This window comes from Dipodomys ordii, unplaced genomic scaffold (genome assembly GCF_000151885.1).
Source record: "Dipodomys ordii isolate 6190 unplaced genomic scaffold, Dord_2.0 Scaffold157, whole genome shotgun sequence".
Classification (NCBI taxonomy): Eukaryota; Metazoa; Chordata; class Mammalia; order Rodentia; family Heteromyidae; genus Dipodomys; species Dipodomys ordii.
This window is the reverse complement of record NW_012267373.1, coordinates 688,700-712,907: the sequence shown is the minus strand read 5'-3', so window position 1 is coordinate 712,907 and position 24,208 is coordinate 688,700. Positions and strand designations below refer to the sequence as shown.

At 34.1% G+C, this 24,208-nt stretch overlaps 2 protein-coding genes across 2 annotated transcripts in view; one reads left to right on the top strand and one right to left on the bottom strand.

The window, feature by feature from the left end:
• The window catches only part of Cep85l (centrosomal protein 85kDa-like), a 74,327-nt gene extending 53,274 nt beyond the window's left edge, over nt 1–21,053 (bottom strand). Inside the window, exons 1-3 of the mRNA XM_013032778.1 lie at nt 21,005–21,053; nt 19,383–19,541; nt 12,780–13,552 (exon numbers count right to left, since the gene is read on the bottom strand). Of these exons, the coding sequence (XP_012888232.1) occupies nt 12,780–13,552; nt 19,383–19,541; nt 21,005–21,053 (981 nt within the window). The remainder of the gene's footprint in view (nt 1–12,779; nt 13,553–19,382; nt 19,542–21,004) is intronic.
• On the top strand, nt 1,482–9,914 carry Pln (phospholamban). The gene is made up of 2 exons (XM_013032824.1): nt 1,482–1,553; nt 8,527–9,914. The coding sequence occupies exon 2, from the start codon at nt 8,624–8,626 to the stop codon at nt 8,780–8,782; it is 159 nt and encodes a 52-aa protein (XP_012888278.1). The 5' UTR covers nt 1,482–1,553; nt 8,527–8,623; the 3' UTR covers nt 8,783–9,914.
• Nucleotides 21,054–24,208: the final 3,155 nt, after the last annotated feature.

Sequence of the window (24,208 nt, the reverse complement as noted above, 5' to 3'; positions counted from 1 at the left end):
TAAGGTTTCATTTTAACAATCATCATTGACAATTGAAAATAGGAGACCCTGATTATGTAAGGGTCTTATTGTGTAAAGCTTCTTTCAATCCAAAGGAAAAAATGGTTGTAAAGCTCTGAGTAGTGTTAAACATTAATTCACAGTTTACTTTAAATTGTAAGCTTTCCCTTAGCAATGTTTACAGAGGATCTTTGCTAAAATATTATTTTTTCAGTTGGTTTTTAAAAATGATTCTTTAAATAACATGAGATGTGCTGAAGAGAAGCATTGTATCTTTCTTTGGAAGAAGCCAAGATCATCTCCATTTAAGGGCATGTAGCAGCTGCCGCTACACATTTTAGTTACCCACAAGAAAGTGAAACAAGCTAAGTTCACTTTGCTACAAAAGTTAAAATACAAGTACTTCTTCCAAAATAAAAAAGATTAAAAATTGTATTTGCAAGGGTAGTAATTTCAGTAATAGTAGTGATTTCAGTAAATAAGATGCTGCACAAATAGGAAACATGAGAATGATGCTTGATGCTGTGGCTTCTTAAAGGGGCTCTTTCCTCACTTCTGTATAAACTATTCCAGAAAGTTCCTAACATATCATTCCACTAGTAATACTTAAGAAATACTTAACGATGTTGCCAGATACTTTGTACTCATATACTGTTTTGTAGAATGGGAACTTCTTTGTATAGCTACTTAAATAATAATTTTAAAAAATACTTAAACGTTAAATTGTGTCAGTGAAGCCTCATTGTCTTGCAAAACAACTTAATCATTTTTTTTGCAGTGTCTGCTTGATAAAATTTATTAGAATGTTATGGTAATTTTATGTAGCTACTCAAAAAACCTTAAATTTATAAAGTTTTTCTTGAGAAAAAACTATTTAAATGTGGGGTTACTCATAAAAATGTTGTTAAATAGAAGAAAACACCTATCCATTCATTAGTTCTTATTGTATAAGATAAAGTTTTTTTTTAACTTGTTATGTGATAAACACCAGACAAACAATATAAGCTAGGAAAAGGTATAAAATTTGATTCAGTGAAAATATTTAACTATCTTGCTACACACCAGTATCAATGCAACATTAGCAGCTCGATTCAAAGTTGTTTCACATAAACCTGGATCATTATTCTTTTAAAATATCTACTACAGCATACATTTTAGCTCTTTAACATCAACATCAGATTACAATTGCCTCTAAGACTGAAGATGAACAATTTCTACCATCCCAAGCTTTTTTCTTTCATTCCTCTCCCAAATACCTCTTAAAATTAAAACTAAAAAATAAAGCACAAAGTGTTAATGACCTTTGCATATCTAAAGGAGAAAAAATGAAATCCTAGAGTTTAGTAGTGAAGTTCTAAAGTTTGGTTGTGATAATTATGGTTAACCAATCATAACTTCAGAATTCCTGTGTGACATCATAAAGACCTCCCTATTTTTTCTCCTTCACCTACAGCAACTGTTTGAATAAACCTGTTAAGAGTCAGAAAACTTCCCAGCTAAGCAACACTTCACACAACTCGACATCCTTCATTGTGACGAACACAGAAGCTAAGGTAAGGCAGCCTCCTAATTTTGGAAATCTTTATTTTCTACAATTCAGACTTACTGAACTTTTATGTAATTAATCACACTTGCTAAATTTCAGTCCAAAGTTCGAAAATAACATCTTTAATTTCTAGCTTATCCACTTTGTGACGATAAAAATAAGCTTAACCAACATCAAAGATCCTGGATCACAGATCCTGGTTATGGGTTTGCTATTTTAATCTTAATCTCATACTTAGTTTTTCAAATAGGAATTTCCAATTATGTTACCATATATACTGGTAGTGATGATTTTACTTTTCAATGCAAAAACAATGGCTTCATTGATTACATGTTACTTTGCTGAGATCCAGTGCACGACTGGGCTCTTTGTTTCCATCTGGACAATATGAATAGTTGTGTGACAACATTATCAGCATACCCAATCTAATATAATAGTCATGATTCTTAAAGTAATATAAAAATAATTTTATACAAAGTACTCTGAAAATGAACTTAGAGAGAGATTTTCCTTCATAAACTGCAGTCAACTTTCAAAAACTACTCAAAACATGCATGTTTGCAATAATGGAATTGCTTATTTTAAGTTCAATACTTTAAGTTCAATACTTTATCATAAAAAAACAAACTTTAAAACACTTACCACAAACACTTTAAAAAGTTTTTTCCAATGTTACAGAATAAAGGCTTTTTTGGCATACAAACATTCTTAAATATTTCACTTGAAGAAATTTAAATGCATGTTTACTAATGATACATCTATCAAAAATTAATGTCCTCCAGTGTTTCTCAATTTCCAAGGGATGGAGATATCACAATAAACTTTATGATTTCTGTTTAAATTCTTTTATAATTCTCAATTAATAAATGAAATGTTTCCTCATTCTTAAATCTGTCTCAGGACATATGAAATCACACTTTTTAAAATAAAACTTACCTCTAGAATTCTCAATTACTAAATACAATTACTAAATACATGTTAATAATTAACTCTGCTGCTCATGCCAAATATGAACTTTGTATTCTCCTAAGCAGCTTTCCTTAAGACATACAAAAACAGCTGAAGTTTTTATTTACTACTGAGGCACCCTCTAAGTGAGTGTTTTATATGCATATTTCTGCTTTTGTTAGGATGTTCATCTACATTACCAGTTAATGAGGTTTTCAACATAATTTCATTATCACATACTTCAAAGTACACAACTTCTACAAAAGAAATTTTGTTACTAATCTTCAGGTAAACATTATATCCAGTTTACTGGAATGACACAATTAAATGACTGTAGTTAAAAATTTAAACATAATGCCACAGTGCCAGATATTATGTCTGAACTAGTTCATGTCTGTTTAAAGGTGACATTTTAGTGTCTGTTTTCAAAGACATGAACTTTAAAATTAAGTGCTAAAAGAATTGCTAGATTAAATTGAATAGAAAAAATATTCAGGCCAAGTAAATTATGAAATAGATTATTTTTTAAGAACTAGTCAAAGAACTAACACAGTTGTCTCCTAAAGATTTACCACTGTTATTTCCTAATATTCACAAATCAAAATTATTTTAAGGACATAAAGCAAAATAGCTACATTTGAGTAAATACTAAAATGCATATAATTTCTTAATTTCATTAACTGATTAGAGATAGCAGGTTTGCATAAATGAGATTGCATTTGGGTTATAAATACACATTGTTTCTTGATCTCACTGATTATAGAGATAGCAGAATATTTGTATAAAATATTTGTATAAATCTAAATATTTAGAAATATCGGAATATTTGCATTAATATTTGCAAAAAGTAAAATTTACTGTATAAAATTTATTTAAATACTTTATTATATAATTAATTAACTAATGTATTAAAAGTTTCATTGGAAATAAGGGTTATAAGATATATTTATTACCAACTCTAGAAATAAAAAATGAAAAACTTCCTTTTTGTTGAAGAACAATTTTCTAAATACTCTTATATACACAAATGTTTTCTTTGGTCTTAATTCTCTGGCACAGAATCTCAACTTCACAATTTAGGAAACATTCTCAGAAAGGAAAATAGTTCAAGATCACACAAATAGGGGAATAATTTAAGATGACACAAATAGGACCACTGCAGAAGCCTAGGTCTTACAACTCTAAAGCACATATGCATTCTATATACCAATGTAGTTTAAAAAAGTAAAGCAGAACACTGACAAAGGAAACTAAAGTACATATGATAAATGGCATTTTATAAGACAAATTTATACAACACAAATATTAATTTTAAACCATTGTTTCATTTCAATTTATACAGTCAGCCTTTTCAAAGCCAGAGACATTATAGATATCCTTAGTTATTAAATAATCATTTTGAAAAATTCAAAATAATCACAGAAATTTAAAAAATAACATGTCACATCAATATAAAGTCCCTTACTAATTAGCTTGTTTTACAATTACACCCTTAATTTATTTAGTTTCCTAAAAAAAAGTCCAGATTAATTTCTTTCTCCTCATGCCTTTCCATAAAAAAACTTCATTTTTCCTGTTTCCATATTAAATCCTCATGTTCCATCAATTTTATTTCTAACCCCTCATTCTATCATTTAAATATACAAGCTTTTTCTCAAAGTGCCTAAACAAAACTCTTGATTGATATTTAATCTATGAGAATCACTAGTTTTCATGTGAAATAAGAATTTCCACATGTACAGACAAACAAGTAAATCTGGAGGTTGAGAATCAAGAACATACAGAACCATGTATGGCTAAGATATTGTCTCCGAACATGAACAGAAGTAGCTTGTCAGTGTTCTTACCCTACAGGGTTCCACATGCAATACCAGATAAACACATGAAAATGAAGCCTTGGTGTAGGACTCCACCCAGTACACTTACAGTCAACTGAGGCCCTCTAGTGCTGTGTAAGATGAACTCCATTCACTTCCAACAAAATTGACAGATTCACTCACATTAATGAGGTTTGTTCAATTACATTTTTCCTTCAGACTTCCCCAACATTCTGCCCCATAGCTGCTCCAAACTAAACAACAACAACAAAAAGAATCAGAAGGCCCAAGACTCAAAAAATGAGAAAGAATATTGTAATACAAATAGGTCTACAAGCATAGTAGCAACAACTATGTACCAATTTTGGAGGAAAAATCTGTGCTGCTATTTAATAAGCTCTCCTTGAGGCAGAAATTTAAAGCCAAGACATTACACTGTGACACCAATTATTCAGGAATTACACCCATATTAATGATTACAGAGCTCTGACCACACCTAGTTGGAAGCAGCTGAAAAAGATTTCTTCATACATCCAGTCTGTACTAAGCATGCTAGAATGTTGCCACCAAGTAATTTAAAATAGAACTTCCAAGGCTAAAACTTAGACAATAAAGTTATCACATGGAGTGAACTTTTATAAACCAATAGGTTACAGGTGAAAAAGATACAAGCACTTCTGGCTTGGAATAACCATTGTGGGAATAACCATTAGTAGCAGAAAAAACTTGAAACTCTTAATAATTGTAATTTTTTTAAGTCTTGCTAATTCAATCTGTAGGGTGTTCTATCTAATCTTCTATACTAAATAAATGGAAAAATTAAGTAGAGACCATCTGAGGTGAGCACCTCATTATTTGAATTTAGTAGCTATAAGTTTTAGACTGTGTCCTGGGTGGAGCCCTACACCAAGGCTTCATTTTTTGTGTATTTGGTAATGCATTCTTCAGAACCGTGCAGGTTAAGAACACTGACAAGCTATTTAGTGCCCATGTTTGCTAAAATGCAAAAATAAAATTCTAAAAATAAATTTCTAGAATCTACAAATACAAAGAATCCCAAGAATGTATGACTTTGGCTAAAGTATTAACTCCACAAAGTCTGAAATTCAGAAAGTTCTATAAAGCATGGAAAGTGTTAAGTTGCTGATTACTTAGACACCAGTTCAGACATCAAAACGTTATAAAGCCTGTTGAGTCTTATTTTGCACAAGAATGCATGGGATCTTACTGATGAAACAGAACTCATTGCTGCCTCTGATCTCCCATCAAATACCTTTCAATGCTCTGATATGAGGGCCTTAATAAAGAATTACTTTTTAAGTTAGTCTGCAAATGAATATTCCTCTTGCACCCATTATTAACAGTTATCCTTTTCATAAAAGAGCCAGAATAATCTCAGTGTCTGCAGCTGGCAAAGCAAGGTTAGAACATCTCAACATTATTTCTCATTATCCTAAAAGAATGCTCTAAAATGATCATATTACATAACAATAAAATACCTTCCCATCACGTATTACTCTATAATAATAATAATAAAAGAAAAAGAATGATGACAACAGAATTTCTAAGTATGTAGGGTGTTGGTCAGTTCACAGAAAAAAATGATAAACATCTGACACCATGACATAAATTATGATGTAGTAAAAGTGACACACAACTCCAAATATAAGAGTATGCTGTTTTCACAATCAACTTTTCATTCTGATGTATCTGACAGGAAGCCTTCCCTTCTATGGATGAAGTGTAGCTAATTAACTAGACCATCAGAATTAAGACTCAACACAGTTCAGATCATATCACTATAAAGTAAATTGAACCTAAAAAATTAAATGCATACCACTAGCATTTTTTTCAGTTTTAGAATAAAATTATGAAATGACTATCTTCAGAACTGTGTCAAATTTTCTCAAGTTTGACAAGAAACAGGTCACTGTCATTAATCTGGTCTGTTCTTTATATCCACTTCATTTTTCAACAACACTAGGCTGTTAAATTTTTTAAAAGTCATCGAGAGTTTACTAATTATACTTTCAACAGTATAATCTATGTTTTTAGGGCCTACCTCTTTCTAGTTCACAAACATCAAATGTCCATGTGTACAAAGTCTATTCATGTTAATGTGTTCATGAAGACACTATGAACTTAGGTCAATTCTCTGAGCCTTATTCTTCTCATATATAATAAGAAAGGTTTAGTGATTAAAAAAATCTCTCACTCAACTATATTAATCGCATGGTGCCAATCCTGAACTGAGTACTAAGACAAAATGAATATACCATTCCTTTGTTCATAAAAGCCAGTTAGGGACGCTGACAAAGTATGCAACAGCCTGATAGCCAGATACAGTCACACTGAAGTCATACTAAAAACACAGCAGAATTGATAACCAATTCTACTTCAATGACTAATACAACTTTTATCAGGAAACAATATTTAAACTTGGCCTTAAGGATCAACTGGGTTTTACCAAGCAGTAAAGTGACCAGGGGCAAGGGAGGGACAAAGTCATTAAATGGAATGGAGTTTTTATAGGAACATGACCTGTTTTATGAAGCACCACTCATCACAGTCAGGTTATGGATGAGTCCTGTGTTCATGATAAACTGCATCTCCTTTTCCATGTTTTACTTTTCTCAAGGTAATTTTTAGCCCAGTGGTGGTGGCTCTCACTTATAGTCCTAGCTACTCAGGGTTGGAGGCCAGCCAGACAAAAGTTTAAGGTGCCATTCACAGCCAATAGCTGAGCATGGTGGCAATATGCCTGTCCTCCCAGTTATGTGGGAGGCTAAAATCAAGAGGCCCACACTTCCAGGCCAGCTCAGGCCAGAAAGTTCGCAAGACTATCTCCAGTAAAAAGAAAAACCTGGGCGTATTAGTATAGAGCTGTTATTCCAGCTAACGGAAAAAGTATAAATAGAAACATTGTGGTTCAGGACACTCCAGAAAAAAATAGCAAGATCTCATCTCAAAAATAACCAGAAAAGCCTGGGAGGCATGGTTCACATGATAGAGTACCTGTCTAGCAACTATGAAACTTTAAGTTCAAATCCAGGACCACCAAAATACTGAATAAATAGCACTGAATCCTCACACAAATATATTGACATCTTCATCACCATTATCTCTGGGTTGTTAACTATGGCTTTATAATCCATGTTTAAGTTTAATTATTTTAAAAATTGGTAGAAAAGTATTTTGATAAAAATTAAAATATCTCCAAAGTGTTACTATCAATTATCCCTGGATAATTTATACTGAATTTTAAATCTATACCTATTTTTCCTATTTATCCTTTTATTTTCTTTTATTAATTATCAAAGGTTCGGGCTCTGTAGTACACCAATATGTTACAAAAGCTTTGACAGAAGGCAAGGCACAAATCATTCCTCCTAAGCACACGTTTAAACTGGAACTGTCCATGGTACATAATGCAATAATGATAAACTATGACTTCCAAGCTTAACAAGTGTTCAATACTTAATATCAAAGCTTGTTGAAATGTTATTTTAAAGTGATACTCTTGGTATAAAATCATAAATGGGCATGACAGACAGTAGAATTTTTTTTGACAGTCCTCAGGCTTGAACTCAGGGCCTGGGCACTGTCCCTGAGTTTTAAAGAAGCTCAGGCCTAGGACTCTACCACGTGAGCCACAACACCACTTCTGGCTTTTTTTGCTTATGTGGTATTAAGGACTTGAACACAGGGCTTCATCCATGCTAAGCAAGCATTCTACCACTAAGCCACATTCCCAGCCCCAAACAGTAGAAATTTATTTAAACTTCACATTTATTTCATTTTGGGGAGGAAATCAAGATTCAAGAATAATTGGGTTAGATGCATTTCTTTTTTAGCTCTGGAGAAATTAATGTACTAATGAGCACATCAATTATGAGAAACCATATGTAAGAACTTTTATCCGAAGATATACCAAAAACAAGCTGTACCATCAACCAAGCAATACTTGCAGTCAAGTTGAAAGAAGGCACAAGCACAAGAAAAATGAGACTGTAATAATACATGCCACCAAGAAAAGATAGAAAAAATAATGGAGAAACATATGCATGTACACACAGAGAGACTATGGAGTCATTTGAAGTTTTGGTTACAAAATACCAAGAGAAGAGGAAAACAGATTAGCGTAAAATTCTGTCTTATCAATTCAGAGAACAAGTTACACACGAGCTTAATACATTTATTATTTTTATATTCTAGGAAAACTAAAAGAAGACAGTTATCTCACATTTGGCTGCCAGCTTTTTATCTTTCTCTTGACCATCTTGGGACTGTAGACTGCTGCCTTCCCAGTATCATGGAGAAAGTCCAGTACCTCACTCGCTCTGCTATAAGAAGAGCCTCTACTATTGAAATGCCCCAACAAGCACGTCAAAACCTCCAGAACCTATTTGTCAATTTCTGTCTCATCTTAATATGTCTCCTGCTAATCTGCATCATCGTGATGCTTCTCTGAAGTTCTGCTGCAGACTCAAGACATGCAACTTGCCACATCATCTTAAAATCTGCCATCCCACGAAGAGGGGAAAACACCAAAGCATACTTCCCAAGTAGAAAAATTTCCTTGTCAAAACATTAAGATTAAGAGCAAAAATTGTTAGCAAATATATTCATCTGCTGGATCTTGTAAACATGAAAAGGGCTTATTTTCAAACCATATAATGACTATAAGTGCATAAAAATGTAACTGCTGATTTCCTCAAAATGGTTTATGAATGTCTTTCAGAGTTTTAATTTGGAAACAGCACTGCTAGTAAGTTCACTTTATATGTATAGCCTCATCTTTACTCATTGAGGTAATATAATTTATGTTGCACTTTAAAAACTCTTAAGATAATAAGTATTCAAAGTTTTCACCAAGTACTCAAATAATTTAAATGAAGTGGCCTTTAAATTAACCCACTGATTTCTCACATCTATATACTTTTACTATTTTTAATTACAATTCTTGGTAATTAGTTTTTATCAGAGCCTATATTCTAAAACTGTTTTCATTTTCTATTCTAGATTAACATTCTAACATTCTAGTTTAAGTAAGTTAACCTTTCTTTCTGGGACGTAAAATGATATTTTTAAGTCAAAAAGCACTGATATGTACTGGTTATCAAATACCCTAACTTGTCATACTCTATCTTTGGTTTCACAGATAGTCTTCTATTCCAACCTTATAACCAATGAAGGCAAGGAAACAAAAAAATTTCCAATGAGAAATATATTATCTCAAGCATTATGAGAAATAAACATTTGAATTCTATCTCCAAATATTAACTAATTCCTATATTATATTTTAAACAAAATTCTGACCTATAGGATGTAACTATTTTCCTGAATCTACCAATCAGACAATTAATACTCATTTTGTAGGCTACATCAATGAGCTCAGGAAAAGATCCAGAAATGCTAATCTACAATTTCTTTCTTACTGAATATATTTTCAATTTCCCTTGTCATTTTTAAACATCCTCTAACAACTAATAAAATAACAGAAGTAAAAAATGTTTCAGAAATAAATACACTAAAATTTAACCCAAGTCCAAAGTGGCTTACATTCAAGATATAGTATATATTTTTATAATTATATAATTATATATTATTTAATTAATAAGGAATAAACTTCCCAAAAATATTATTACTAAAAGAATATGAAGCATCAATATTGACCTTGGTGTGTCTTTTTTTTTGTCGGTCATGGGGCCTGAACTCTCAGCCTAGGCGCTGTCCCTCAGCTCTTCAGCTCAAGGCTAGCGCTCTACCACTTGAGCCACAATGCCACTTAATAGTTTTTTCTGCTTATGGGTGCTGAGGAATCAAAACCAGGGCCTCATGCATGCAAGGCAAGCACTCGACTACTGAGCCACCTTCCCAGTCCCCCTTGGTCTCTTTTTAAATTAGTATTAATTCTACAAAGAGTTTCAACATGATATTTTGCAAATGTATGTATTGTAGTTTAATCAAATTGTCCCACCAACCATTGCTCTTTTTTCCAATCTTTTTAGTTTGTAGTAGGTTTCATTATACATATATAAAAACATATATACCCATACTATTTTAGGTCTAGATTTCACATACAAAAAATATATGCAATATGTATCGTTCTGAACCTGGTGTATTGGGCTCATTATGATGATCTCCAGTTCCATCTACTTTCCTGAAAATGACATAATTTCCTGTTATGGTTGAATAGTACTACATTAAGTATATACACTCCACATCCTTTATCCATTCATCAACTGAAGGCTACCTGAGCTGAATTCCACATTGGTTTTTAACACAAATAGTCCTAACTGAACATGGAAAAAGACTTTACTTTTCAATTCTATGAATCACCAAATGTCATGTAAATAGAAAGGGAGATCATTCTGGCTCATGAATATCTGTACAACAGTTGGTAAACAGGATTTCATACTACCTGGGATTTCTCCAACAACAGTTCATTTAAAAGGTTGGAGATCCCCATTATAGCCAGGAAACTTATAAATCCTATAGAATACACTAACCTACTGGTCCAACAATTATCTGTACAAAAGTACCTATGTTCTATAATTGCACTAACATTACAAATAAGTGGAAAATTTGAACTGATAAGTCCTATGTCTTTCATTATAATGTGCCATAGATTAAAGTATCAATTTAACTGTGAAGTGACAGGAGTTTTCTCACTAGAACAATATTTTTTTCTTCATTCTGTCTTTCATAGAAATTTTAATGTGTGAGATTTTGAAATATTTAAATCATTAAAAACAGAACAAAACCATTTTAAACTACTCTGTTTATTTCTGATAAACAGAAAGCTATATATTTAAGTAAATATCCTACTGCGGAGCATATGCTAATCTTAATGAAAATGCACAGAATCATCTATATTAAAATGAATTGAATTCCCTGTAATATATGCTAGATTGATAATGACTTGTTCTAACTGTAGTGTTGATGTTGCAAGGGTCTACAAGATTTCCTAATATGAACACAAGAGGGCACCCTAACATAGAGATTACTTGTCCTTTGTTTTGAGTCTTCAGGCAAAACAGGAATTTCATATAAAGGTCTGCTTGAATACTAAGTAACAGCACACTTTCAAATATCTAGAAACAATATGCCAAATTATATATTAAAGTTGATTTTAAAATATAAGTCAAATATATCAATAACTTTTACACATGAATATGAATATATCACAGGTAGAGTGTCATGTGCACATCTATAGTGTCAAGTCCACACCTCAATGCATAAAAATATCACAATAAACTCCTTAATTTATACTAATAAAAAGTACTTAAAACAAAAATATTAAAAGACAAAACAAGATGCAAAAATGAAAAAGAAAACTTTTTTCAAAGAAGACAGTAAAATATTTTCAAGTTAGAAAGCTTTCTTATTCTTTCATTCCTAGTCATGTTAGACAAAGGTCCTTTAAGTCATTGTTTATACAAGAGAAAATTTCCACGTAAATATTTAAAATTACCAGGTGTCAATATTTTGATTGATCAAGTCCCAAAGGCACAAAGTCTCATTTTCTTCATGCTAATGATTTCAAGCCAGAATTTAAAACATGCCAGGGAAGGTAAGAGAAAGAATAATCAAGTTTGTCAGTAAAGAGATCTTCACTATGTCCAGGGAGAGCTTCTCTTCAGCAATTTTTATATTTTATAACTTTATAAGTAGTAATGAACAGTAATTTAAAATTTTTACTCTAGATAAGTTTTGCAATGTTTTATAGTTTAACAGAATTCTGATAAAAAAGAAAATGACAAGATTCAGAAAATGGGTTTGCCAGTGCAAATGAGCAATAGAAAACTGTCTTGAAAGAGATATGTTTTCAGGTCAAGAAATTACAAATCTACCTGTTATTCCACTAGGGAACAATGATAATACCTTATTTTTCTTTCTCTAAAGTGATCTCCTTAAACTGATCACCAAATTTCGACACTCAAGATTTTCACTATTTTCAAGTAAGTGAATGACTAAAAATATAAATGCAAAGCAATTATTACCAAAATATTACAAATGACTTTATATTTACATTTACATTACATTCTACATTTTACAGATTAATCGAGGCCCAGAGAAATTAAGCAATAGGTTGGGAAACATATAGGTTGCAATAATGATAGAACCAGAAAAGCTAATTTTACTCTCAATTTTATATTATATCATGTCAACCTCTGTTTCAAGTTTCTTGAAATAGAACATTTTGTTATCACACCCATTTAACAAATGAGAAAGTGAAAACAAAATTAAGCACAAACTTTAAGATTCATTTTAAATCTCAAATGCTTTTTCAGATTTTTGGCAATACAATAGTCAAGTTTATGATAATGTGCTTGGTAACTTGTGGGAGAACAAAAAATTTAAAATAGTGAATGTGGACACTGTCCTATTCATGCTCCCAAGGGTAACTGGGCTCCGTACCACTGGAAGGGTGGTGAGGGAAGCTAACAGGTTTGGGGCCTTACCTGTATTGGGGTTTCACTTCCTGGTCGAAACTCCTCCATTTGCTGTTGTTGCCAAGGAGCTAAACTGTAAGAATCCTCTGTAGTTCTCCCTTCCAAAGGGTTTGTCCGTAACTGCTCTGTAAGCCACATCTGAGTCCTCACAGAAGGCTGAATGGGAACTCCACCTACTGCCTGCTGCCCAAGCATTAAGTATTTTGGAGATTCAAAAGCATCTGAGCCTGTCATAATGGGCTTGCTCTCAGGTAAGGCACTGTATGTCATGTCTGAGGTCTGTCTTCTAAGAGCAGAGGAAGAAGATCTAAAGTCGTCTTTGTTACAGCTCTCAAATTTATACTTGCAATCCAGAGTTGATGACCGTTTTTTATTTATTTCCTTGTCCTCTAACTTCAGCGTCTCCATGCTATCATGTAAGCAGCTAGGCCCAATAGTCCTCAATTGTGATGTGAGAGCCTTGCCCCTCCCTGTCTTTTCCAAACCATTCTTCAGCTCTTCTGTGTGTGCAGTGGTGGCCTTGCTGTAGTTGTCTGGGGTAGTGAGTCTGGATAAAGATGACCATTTCCGAAGGGGCCGGAAGTCCTTCATGTCTAGAGAAGAGTCCTGATCCCCTCTACTGTGGTCTCCCAAGGTTTGCATGAGGCTTGTACTCCATTTTGAGCCATCTGGTGTTAATGATTCCCTGCGTTTGGAGTTAGACGGCATCACATGGGCAGTGGGAAGAGTAACCAATGATCGACTAGGCTTAAAAGACAGTGTGCCACTTGAAGTTGAATGATCTGAAAGAGAAAAGATTGCCAGATTGGTTATAGCTAACATATTAAAGAGAATGAGGTAAAAGGCAAACTGCCAAGAAAAATCTGGATATGATTTCAAATGTTTCTCATAGGACTTCATTCAAAGGAGGCAAACAAAAACATATTTCCAACTATTATTTCTAAATATGCCTACATAAGTACATCCAATGTTGAAAAATGAAGATATATTTATATTTAGGCTATCTAATCAAAGTATTGTACATTTAAAAGACTATTTCCCATGATTTTTTTTGGGGGGGGGGGTGGTTGTGGGGCTTGAACTCTGGCCTGGACGCTGTCCCTCAGCTCTTTAGCTGAGGTGAGCGTGCTACCACTTGAGCTACTTCTGGTTTTCTGGTGGTTTATTTAAGATAAGAGTCTCACAGACTTTCCTGCCAAAGCTGGCTTTGAACCACAATCCTCAGATCTCAGGCTCCAGAGTGGCTAGGATTACAGGCGTGAGCCACAGGTGCCTGGCTCTATTCTCCATTGAGAGGTCTTACTTACAACATAGCACTGAAATCTCAGACATAACTCTATCTAGTCTCCTAAACTGTGGAAGTCTATGCCAAATCTGAACATTTCAGTACAGCCTACCAACTCTAATTCAAATTAGAAATAATAGCAAAGGAATTCCTGCAATAATGTAAAATAATCAAAGTTCTAGCACTTTATCTTCAGAGACAGGGGAGCGACTAAGTTTCCAGTCTCACTGAACAGCATCACAAATGATCTGCATCCCAAGGCCAGAAACTCAGAGTCTCCCTCGGTTCCCATCTTTTGCTTCACATTCACTAAGTCACCAAGTTGTAAACCTTTATGTCCAAAATGTCTGAATATCTATAGCTTTAATCTATCCCTCACATTATACAAGAGTCTTCGAAGGATGTATGAGAGAACAAATGCTTTCTTTTACACTTAATCTAGATCTTTCAGACTATTATACCAGAATAGACTTATTAATAGTATGTTCTAATATTATTTTAAAGAAAGTCAGTGGGTTGAAGAAATGCTGATAATTCAGCATATATATTTCATTTATAAGAAAAATTGGATGCGCATGAGCCAGGGAGACTACTTCAGAAAGTGAAATTCCTGTTTGTCTCTAGCACAAAATTCTTCATCTAGAGATGCAAAGGGAAAGATATTACAGATTAGGAATTAATAGAAAAAGTGAACAAGGCTACCCATTCTATATTTAGGAAATTCCTGCTTTTGTGTAGGCGTATCTGTATGGGTACTAAGTATAGGCACCTTTGTGGAATCTGATTGGGATCAATTGTAGCCCTTACAGTTACAAAATAAAAAACAGGAAACTATATAACCCTGTACCAAAGCATTCAGATTTAAAATCCAACAGTTTAACAGCTTAGCCAATGTCAGACATTATATTTTACTTTTCGAATTAAAAACATGTGCCTAAACCATAAAGGCAACAGTTAAGTTTTATATAATATGACCTTTTCTCTCTTTCTCATTAATATCAGGATCACATCACATCACACATTCATATTTTATACTGTTGTGGAGGAGGAACATTTTTGAACCATGTGCAATTTTGCCTTTTTTTAAACCAATATTTCAAAGTATTGCATATATTTTGAGGTAATTTTTTTCCTTTTCTTTTCTCATCCAGCCTCCACCTTCACACACATACTGGATACTGAACCTAAAGATGCACATAGACAAATACTCTACTACTTGACCTATGCCCCTAGTCTTTTTTGTTATTTCATTTTGGAGATAGGCAATCCCTAACTTTACACACCTGGCCTCTCTACACACTGACTTTTGAGTAGCTTGGATGTTGTGTACAATTACTGCCAAAGTTATTTAATGAATATAAAATGAATGCTGGAAGGAAATGAGCATAAAGTAACTCAGTGAAAAGGAGAGGAATGGGAGATTTAGAAATAGTAATAGAGCCAGGCACTGGTGGCTCACACCTGTAATGCTAGGTACTAGAAGACTGAGGTCTGAGGATCTCAGTTCAAAGCCAGCCCGGGAAGTAAAGACTGTGAGCCTCTTATCTCCACTAAACTACCAAAAAAGTTAGATGGCTCAGGTGATAGAAAACTAGCTTTAAGCAAAAGAAACTCAGGGACAACATTCAGACTCTGTTCAAGCCCTAAGGACCTGCACCAGAAAAGAAAAAAAAAAAGAGAGAAACAATAATAATAGTAACTCCTTTGTACAACTACTTAAAGATAATAAAAATATGATTTTTAAAAAAAGGAACAATAATGTGGATGGGGTAAATTTTATGGAAGTACATAATATGCATGGATGTAAATATCACAATGAAATTAGGTGTTGTACAGAGGGGTTATCATTTCACAATTCAGGTATTTCATACTTTTCTCTTGGCCACTGTCAATACCCTTCCTTTATTTTCCCCAATTTCTACCTCCCATCCCTGCCCACAAGTTACATAGTATATACTGAATACCACCTAGTATATACTGAATATCATGATTATATTTGCTCACCCTTCCTCCTCCCTTTCTTTGCTCCCCCATTGCCCCTCCCTAAAAAGCAGATTATAAAAAAGAAGCACACAGAAACACCACCATCAACAACAACATAAATAATCTATGTTCCATTTCCTGGAATTTGTTTTGATTAATAGTATTTTAGATGTCCAGGTTATACTAATATTTTTAATAAAGTAATTCAATGGTAGTTTCACTAAAGAATAATCTCTTAAGAATGAATAAATACAAGGTATTGCATTAGGTAGAGAAGACAATATTCAAAACTGCTTCCCCCCCCCCCCAGGGAAACCACCTTTCAAGATTAAGAACAAAATATATTTTCAGGAAAACCTTACTACCAAAAGCTCACTGAAGAACCACTGGTGTTTCTTTAGTTTCTATAAGATAACAAATGATTTTATATAACAATAAAACTTTTCACTCAAAATAATGTGTAAAAAAGAAACTAAGCAGATAGACTATTTGGCAACTATGGCATACAACTCAAAGCAGGTGATGAACATTACAGAATGCTGTGAGAATACAGATTGACTGCTATCACACATAGGTAAGAGTACATGTCACAACTGCTACATTAATAGCTAAGGGAGCTAGTAGAACTAGTATAGCTGGAGAGTCCCTGGCAATATAATTAAACTAGATACCTACTTGGTATCAGGTATCATCCACAAATAGTACTTTAAACAGACCACAGACCTAAATATAATATGAAACTGTCAGGGGAAAAAAAAACAAGTTGAAAATCTTCAGGACCTTGTTTAGGCAATGGTTTCTTAGCTAAATACCAAAATCCAAGTATAAAAGAAAATAAAGATAAATTCTACTTATTTTCATTTTAAATTACTTTGCTGCAGGTGCTCAAATAAAAAGACTACCAATAAAATGGGTTGAGAATTGTTGGCAGTCATGTGTCTGATAGGGACTTTAGTCAACACAAGAAAAACTTTTAATTCAATTAAGAACACAACCCAACAGAAAGTGAATGCAGAATATGAATAAACATTCTGCAAAGAAAATACACAAAAGGTCATACTTAAGCACATGAAAAGATGGTTAAAATCATTTGTTACCAAGAAAATATAAATCAAAGCACAATCTGATGCCACCTAATACCCATTAGGCTGGCTAGAATCAAAGTAATAGAAAATAACAAGGATGTGGAGAAACTAGAACCATCACACATTGCTGGTGAGGATGCAAAATGCTACAGCTCCTTAGGAAACAGCTAGTTCCTCAAAAACTTAAAGAGTTATTATAAAACTTAGCAAGTCTACTATATACCCAAGAGAAAAGTAATCATATATCCACACTGAAATGTAGCCAAGAATACTCAGACACTGCAGTCAATAGCCAAAAAAGTAGAAATAGTCAAAATTTCCATCAACTAATGAATGGGATTAATGCTTTGTCTATATAACAGATAATTATTAGGCAATTAAAAGAAATGAAATACTAAAATATTAAACAACATGGATAAATCTAATTGTCCTAATTTAAAGAGCAGAAGGGCACCAGCCTTGAGCGATAAAGCTCAGGAACAGTGCTCAGGCTCTGAGTTCAAGCCCTATAACCAACAGAAGAAAAGAAAACAAAACAAAAAAACAAGGATAGATCAAATGTTTTAAATCCAGTCAAATAGTGTCTTCACAAAAGACATACCTAAAATAGTAAGTCCCATTTTGACACTCTGGTATTAGAATAGACTGAAAGAACAGAAAAAACAATAGTAAAGAATAATTTTTGTTCTTCTTGTTGTGACTGTCTTGCTATGGACCCAAAATGGAATTTACTATGCAGCCCAGGTTTTCCTCAAACTCTTGAACCACCTGGTCTCAGCCTACTAAGTACAAAGATTAATGATAACTATTCATTGTATCTTAATGATAGTGAGAAACATCTGTTTGTTTTCCTACAGCCAAAGTAATGGTCTATTTGTCATCAAGGTAGCTATAATCAGTGATATCATATGAGTATCATGTATCTATAGATATGATGTTATCAGTGAGGCATTTTTTCCAAAATCTACAACCCCCGTTAATCATGAGAAACAACATTCTATAAAATACTTGGCCACTTCTCAAAATTATTAATACTATAAAAAACAAGGAAAGAATGAAAAACTGTCCTAAGCCAGAGGATATTAAGGAGTCATTACAACTATTGGATGGGCCAGGGGAATGAACAGGCAGAACACAGCAGATTCTTCAGGGTCTCCACCCCAGAGATAGGAAAAGATATGTTTCACAACACTGGTACATGCACATTTATGGAAAGTTTACCCTAATAGTCCCAAATTGGAAATTGTGATATTTTTCAAGCTGTTAGTAGTTCAAGCATGTGTCTCCAATAGCACCACTAATGAGGTGGTCACTCTTCATCAACAAAATGGAATGAACTATTCTCCAGGGAAAAAGTCCTTTCCAAAACGTTATATACTGGCCAGGCACAGTGGTTCACAGTTGTAATCCCAGCTACTCAGGAGAGGCAGAAGTCAGGAAGATCATCATAGTTCAAGGCCAGCCTAGTCAAAAAGTTAGCTAGATGTGGTAGTAGAAACCTGTCATCCTAGCTGTGTGGAAGGACTGAAAACCAGCCCCAGGCAAAAATGAGACCCTACCTGAAAAACAAAAGCCAAAACAAGTTGAGGTAGTACTCAGAGCACTTGCCTTTCTAGAAAGCATGAGGCCCTGAGTTCAAACCCCAAACTGAAAAAAAAAAGAAAGAAAGAAAGAAAAAAGGTTATGTATATGATTTCCATTTATATAGTATTCTTGAAATGACAAAACTACAGGATTGGAAAACAAAAAAGTGCTTTCTAAGAGTTAGAGGAAAACGGAGAGGGTAGAGACAAGTGGTAGTGAGCACCATAAGAATATACTAATGTACATTTTTTTTTCCTCCAGTGCTGGGAACTGTGCACGCTTGGCAAGCTCTCTACCACTGAGCTACATCCCCTGCTCTGGCCTGTGTCCTTACTTCACCCATGTCATTACCCTGGATGTGTTACTGTCACATAGTTTTATAAGCTATTTCCCTGGGGGGAAATGGATAAAGACTACATGGAATCTTTCTGTACTATTTTTTCAAATTCAATGAAAAACTACAATTATATTAAATGTTAGGAAAAGAAAGAAAAATGTAAGCACAATTTGAAATGTAGTAATACTATATTATTCATTAATAATGGATTAATAATATACTAATTATTAAACACTCAAACTGTAATTTTTACTGTGGAACAACAGACCACTTAAATAATCCCAATTTGCAACCATCTTTCAAAGATTGGTGTCTGTTCACCCTGCATTACATCTTACCTTCCACACTGTCAGAACAGGAAGTGCCAATGCCCGTGTCTCCACTGTCAGAAGCTATACTGTGTCTCCTGACACGGTTATTTCGATGGTTAGGTGGAACAGTTGTGGTCTGCCACAATGATTCATTACCAGGTAGCCATGCTGATAAATAATCCGGGCCTATAAAGGAAAATGTGCACAATTAACACACACGCAATAGACCCTTAGTATTCCAACAAGATCATTGCTAAAGAAATACCAGAACTGTTCAAGATACATTGTGGTGTTCACTGCTATATTTCAGATACTCAGATGCTGCATTCATGTTTCCAATTTTTCCCAATCTCCTCTAAAAACACACTGCTTGTCAACAAATACCAAATTTTCACTTTATCATTTCAATTAAGCTTTTGGTGTGACACTTGCTTTGGTGAAAGCATATTTGCACAAAATTAAGGCAATTAAACACTCAGTAGATCACAGCATCGTTTAAACCCAACTGTCAATAGCATGGGACTAAAGCTTCTCCATGTCAACAGAGCTGTAGAATGTGCATGAACTTCTTATTTGTACTAGTTTGGCAGTACTATAGTATGAACTCAGGGCTTTGCACTGCTAGGCAGGCACTGTATATCCAGCCCTTTTCTCTCTAGTTATTTTTCTAATAGGGCCCTCCCATTTATGCTAAAGAAATCCACCATGGGCTTTACTGGTCAAGATAAGGACTTTTTGCCCAAGTTCATCTCTGTCCAAAATCCTCCAAAAATGTCTGCCTCCTGAACAGCTAGAATCGCAGGCATGAGTCACTGTGACTAGCCTATAAATGGGAGATAATTTTTTATTACCACTCTTTGTCAAAATTACGTGTAATAAATCAAGGAATAAGGCAGCTATACTGTATAATATATAAGAAAAATGTTTTATCTTGTGAAAAACACAGGATTTAAAAGTCATTTTGCCCCTCCCCATATAACAATAAAATCTAAATAAACTTTACATATAACACCCATTAATTCATGTCTTCAGCACCTTCCTGGGACTGAAGAACTCTGATTTCTGGGGAATTGAACTTTCACACATATACCTATGTCTTAATTAAAAATTAAATTCAAAGAGGTGACACTGACCAAGACACATTGTATTCAGCCCCAAAGTAGGGCACAGGGAAGGTCCAAACAATTTATATTATACAACACTAAAAAGAGAATTTGCTCATCATACACAGAAGATAATAAAACAAATTTTCTACTATAACCTAGTCACTTACAACATAATTTTACATTTTTAACAACACAGCATTGTCCTACTTAGCTCAACTTGTCCTTTTTTTTTTTTTGGGTCCGGTCATGGGGCCTGAACTCTGGGCCTGGGCACTATCCCTCAGCTCTTCAGCTCAAGGATAGCGTTCTACCATTTGAGCCACAGCGCCACTTCCGGCTTTTGTCTTTTTGCTTATGTGGTGCTGAGGAATCGAACCCAGGGCCTCATGCATGCAAGGCAAGCGCTCTACCACTGAGCCACCTTCCCAGCCCAACTTGTCCTTTTTTGAGTTAAATGTTCTTAGCTCACTAATGTTTTTACAATGTTCTCAGAATATTTGCCTTCATTTTTGTTCATTCTGACATTTTAACTTTTCTGTTTACCCATTACTTCATTTAGCTTCACTCTTTTAGTGTCTACTAGAAGGGCCATGTGGATCATCAGTGTATAAACAGATCAGTGTCAGCCTCAACCTACGTTGCAGCTAGGTGAAGAATAAAGAATGTGTGCATTTTTACAGTAATCAGAAAAAATATTTAATCTGCTGAATTTAACATAAAAATTGTACAGTTAGTCTTACTAATGGCTTATCTGACACAGTGATTCTCAAATTGGGGCTACAGACTTACATAAGTTAACAAGCTTGCAAGACATTAAGGCTTTTGTTTCAATAAAAAGTCCTTTCAAAATAAGTAAAAAGAGCAGGCTGCTGGTGGCTCCTGTCTGTAATCCCAACTATTCATACCCATATTCATAGCTGAGATCTGAGGATCACAGTTTGAAGCCAAACCAACCAAGCAGAAAAGTCTAAGACTCTTATCTCCAGTTAATCATCAAAACTGAAATGTAGCTGTGGTTCTACTTTTGCCTTGAGCAAAAAAGCTCAGGGACAGCCCCAGGCCCAGAGTTCAAGTCACAACACCAGCACACCTCCCCACCCCCGCCCCACTAGGAGGAAGAGGAGGAAGAAGAGGAAGTGAAAGAGGAAAGGAAAGCAGGAGGAAGGAGCTTAAGGAGGAAGTTAGCTTAAAACAAATTGTTATCACATGATTTACTGCCGGCCTCCTTTGTGTTCTGTTTGCAGTGGTATCTACATAAATGGTAAATGATACCCCTGGATGCCATCTTCATTATGTATACCTGTCATGATTTGAAACAAGACTGACTGCTGAAATCTGTATACCAGTTTAAGTCTATTGACTTAAAATGACAAATACAACCAGGTCTGGTGGCACACTCCTATATCTCAGCTACCAGACAGGCTGAGTCAGGAGGATCAGGATCATGAGGTGAAAACCACCCCTATGTAACTAGTGAAACTGTATCTCAAAAGCTAAACACAACAAAAGGGCTGAAAATGTGGCTCAAGAGTGTGGGAAGCCCTGGGCTCAATCCTCAGCACAGAAAAAGAAAAAGAAAACAAAACTTGACAAATATCATGCATGTGCATAAAATTCGTTTCACTACAATTTTAGGAATAGTCATTCTTATCATTCAAATTGATATATATAATAACCAAATTAACAAAATCAGATCTCAAACTACGTCTATTAGTCCAAACATTAACATTTAATAAAAATCATGTCACGTAAGTATTAGTTAAAAGATTTAAATATGAATTATAAGTCAAGTTTGAGTTTTATAGGTATATGAAGGGTTACGGTCATTTAAATTAACAACTCAAAATGAAAAGCATTGGCCAGACATTTTCACCCTCTGAGGTCCAGAGTAGATTTTGTAGACTCTAGATTTGTAGATTCTAGACCTGTCTGAGAATAGGACTTATTACAACTCATTTGATTAGATACCTTCACATTAAAGCATTGATGAAGTATCCTACCAGTACATCAGTTCTAATTTGATCTGTGGTCAATGATTTATATATCAAATTTTTTTCTTCAGTCAAGTAATTCACCAAAATAAACTCAAAGCCCTATTTACACCATTAACAGAAAGGGTCACTGTCCCTTTCTCACAACCAAATGGTGTGAACAGCTAATAGTATATGTAAATGATATAGTTCAAAAAGATATTAAATCCCACTAATAATGAGAGAAATAATGAAAAGGACAAAGGTTTTTTACTTTTTTTAAATTATCACCTTTGCAAACATTTGAAAAATGTGTCAACAAAGGAAAGAGAATACTCATGATTTGTGGCATATAAATTGGTACAACCTTTCCAAAAGACAATCAGGGAACAGATAGCTAAATGACAACATAGAAAAGGACCTTGTAGGAATTTATCTTAAAGAACCTAGTAGGGAAATACAAAAATATATAAGCACAGCTGGGGATGAGGATGAAGTGTTACAGTGACCCTCAGGAAAAAAAAGTATATATATTAAGGTATTTCTGAGTAAATGCCTAAAACAAAAATAGTTATCTATCTGTAAATGAACTGATAATATGCTAACACTAAGACAATTTACCAACCCATTTTTAACATGTAAAGCTGTGTGAGATCGAAATGTTTATATAGCTACATATATAATACAAACTAGAGAAACTGTACATTTTATGTATATGACTATAGAAATGAGGAAGCTTTTTCAGGGAACTCTATACTTAAATGTTAATACTAACTATTCAAAGCTTTACTACCAGAACATTTACTCCATCATTACCATTGTTATTCATCCTATCAGTTATGCTGAAAAATATGTACACTCCTTTTCAAATTATATCAATATTTAATTCTGATAGTATGAACTGGATATAGATTAAGATACAAAAATTGCGGGGGTTATGAGGGGCCTAGTGGGGAGGGGAGATGAGAAGGGATAGGAAGGGAAAACAAAGGAGAGGCAACAATGCTTGATAGGAAATGTACTCGTCGTCTTGCCCATGTAATTGTTACTCCTCTGTATGGTATTTTCACAAAAAAAAAAAAGATATAAAAATTCAACAGATTCCTAATAACTTTTAGTTTAAAAAGTGCATAAAATCATCAAAGCAAAAACTCTTGATTTTAGACGATGTAATGCTACGTTTCAACCCACAATGTATCTCTACCTTGTGATTCTGTCAACCTTCATAAGCTTTTAAACCCTAGTCGTCAACTCGTATTGGCAGTTCCCTCCAGAGACCCTAGTATGATACTGGGGAAATTGGCAACTTTTTAAAAAGAACAGTGAGTACAACCTTCAATTTCCTCTCAATATTTCAATATCATCTGGATTAATTTGACACCTACAAAGGAGATTTACAAAGCAAATTACAATCTCAACTATCTGTATCTAACTCCTACCCAAAAGCAAACTACAACAAATGACAGAAAAATGATCTGAGATACTGGTAGCATTCCAGCTTTCTAAAAAGGCTAATTCCATCTCTAAATCATAGAAGAAAACAGACGTTCCTCGATTTAGGGAAGGGATTACAACATAAACTCATCATGAACTGAAAACATTACAAGTTACAAATGAACTTAACATGCCTAACTTGCCAAACATCATTGCTTAGCTACATAGTATTCTGTACAGTGTAAGTTGTTTCCCCTGATAATTATATAAGCCATGCCTACAAACATATCACTAGCACAGGAAAAATCAAAATTTGAAGCACAGTTCTAGTGTTTGGGCATCA

Bases quoted from the DNA above. Each gene is read 5' to 3' on its own strand.
- Pln (XM_013032824.1), top strand. From the start codon at position 8,624: ATGGAGAAAGTCCAGTACCTCACTCGCTCTGCTATAAGAAGAGCCTCT.